The 1,332-nt window shown below is 65.5% G+C and overlaps 1 protein-coding gene across 1 annotated transcript in view; it reads left to right on the forward strand.

The window, feature by feature from the left end:
• PLTP (phospholipid transfer protein) overlaps positions 1-1,242 on the forward strand; it is a gene marked incomplete at its 3' end in the record, with an annotated part of 1,644 nt that extends 402 nt beyond the window's left edge. Inside the window, exons 3-7 of the mRNA XM_010141740.1 lie at positions 105-260; positions 425-488; positions 637-700; positions 819-910; positions 1,032-1,242. Of these exons, the coding sequence (XP_010140042.1) occupies positions 105-260; positions 425-488; positions 637-700; positions 819-910; positions 1,032-1,242 (587 nt within the window). The remainder of the gene's footprint in view (positions 1-104; positions 261-424; positions 489-636; positions 701-818; positions 911-1,031) is intronic.
• Positions 1,243-1,332: the final 90 nt, after the last annotated feature.

Here is a 1,332-nt window from a genome sequence, read left to right on the forward strand (position 1 = left end):
CAACCCCCGGCCGAGCCACCACCGCAGCTTAGCTGTGCCCACTGGGTGCCACAGCTGCCTGGCAGGGACTGTGTGCTCCGCTCATCCGCGCTCCTCGCTTCCAGCTACGACATCGGGTCCATCAACGCCTCTGCGGATGGCGTCCACATCCACACTGTGCTGCAGCTGGCCAAGGATAAGGCCGGGCGCCTGAAGATCTCTAACGTGACCTGCAATGCCTCCATCGCCAGGATGCATGTGGGCTTCTCCGGCACACTCAGGTACAACCGGCCACGCTGCAGCTGCCCCGTCCCTCCACCCGACCCCCTTTCTGCACCCTCAGGACCACCCCAGCTCAGGCTGGGTGCTTGCACGGGGACAGAGGGACAGGGCTGGAGACACAGGGGAGTGCAGGCAGCCGCAGAACTGCTCTTGTGTCCTGCAGGAAGGTCTACCAGTTCCTGAGCACCTTTGTCATCTCCGGGATGCGATTCCTCCTCAGCCAGCAGGTACGGCCGGGCTGAGTCAGGCAGCAGAGCCTGGCCTTGTCCTGCCCCGCAGCAGGAGGGGGTGACCCCAGGGAGGCTGGAGGAGGGCCTGGGTCCTCACCCGAACCTGGGAGCGGTTCCTCCCATAGTCCAGCCCCTTCCCTTCCAGATCTGCCCGTCCCTGGAGCATGCCAGCCTGGTGCTGCTGAACTCCCTGCTGGACACAGTGCCTGGTGGGTGTTGTTCTGGGGGAGGGGGACAGACCCCACTTGCCGCAGGGAGGGCAGAGCCGGGCCTGGGCCAGCCGGGCAGCCCACAGGCCTCAGCACCACAGCTCCGCTTCCCCAACAGTGAGAAACTATGTGGATGAGCACATCGGGATTGACTACTCCCTCCTGCGGGACCCAGCCGTCTCCACGGACACCCTCGACCTCGACTTCAAGGTGAAGGCTGAACCCTCCCGGTCCCCTGGGAGCGGCGGTGCCAGCTCGCATGCTGGGTGCCACAGAGCAAGCAGGGCGGGCTGTGCGACAGCTGCAGAAACATCTCCTGTTCCCGGACCAGGGCATGTTCTTCCCCTGGGCAGGAGAGAGCCAGGAGCTGGAGAACCACGCGGTGGAGCCGGTGATCAAGGAGACCGAGCGCATGGTCTACGTCGCCTTCTCTGAGTACTTCTTTGACTCGGCCATGCACGCGTACTTCCAGGCGGGAGTGCTGGCCATCGAGCTCCAGGGGGAGAAGGTCAGCAGTGCCGGGACGGGGCGCTGCTGGGACGGTGCCGTCCAGGGGGCAGCTCCCTGGGGCTGGCAGCAGCCGGTCGCTTACCCCTGGGGGGTTTGTTTTCCCTCCAGGTGCACCACACCCC

This window comes from Buceros rhinoceros, unplaced genomic scaffold, assembly GCF_000710305.1.
Source record: "Buceros rhinoceros silvestris isolate BGI_N320 unplaced genomic scaffold, ASM71030v1 scaffold44268, whole genome shotgun sequence".
Lineage (NCBI taxonomy): Eukaryota > Metazoa > Chordata > Aves > Bucerotiformes > Bucerotidae > Buceros > Buceros rhinoceros.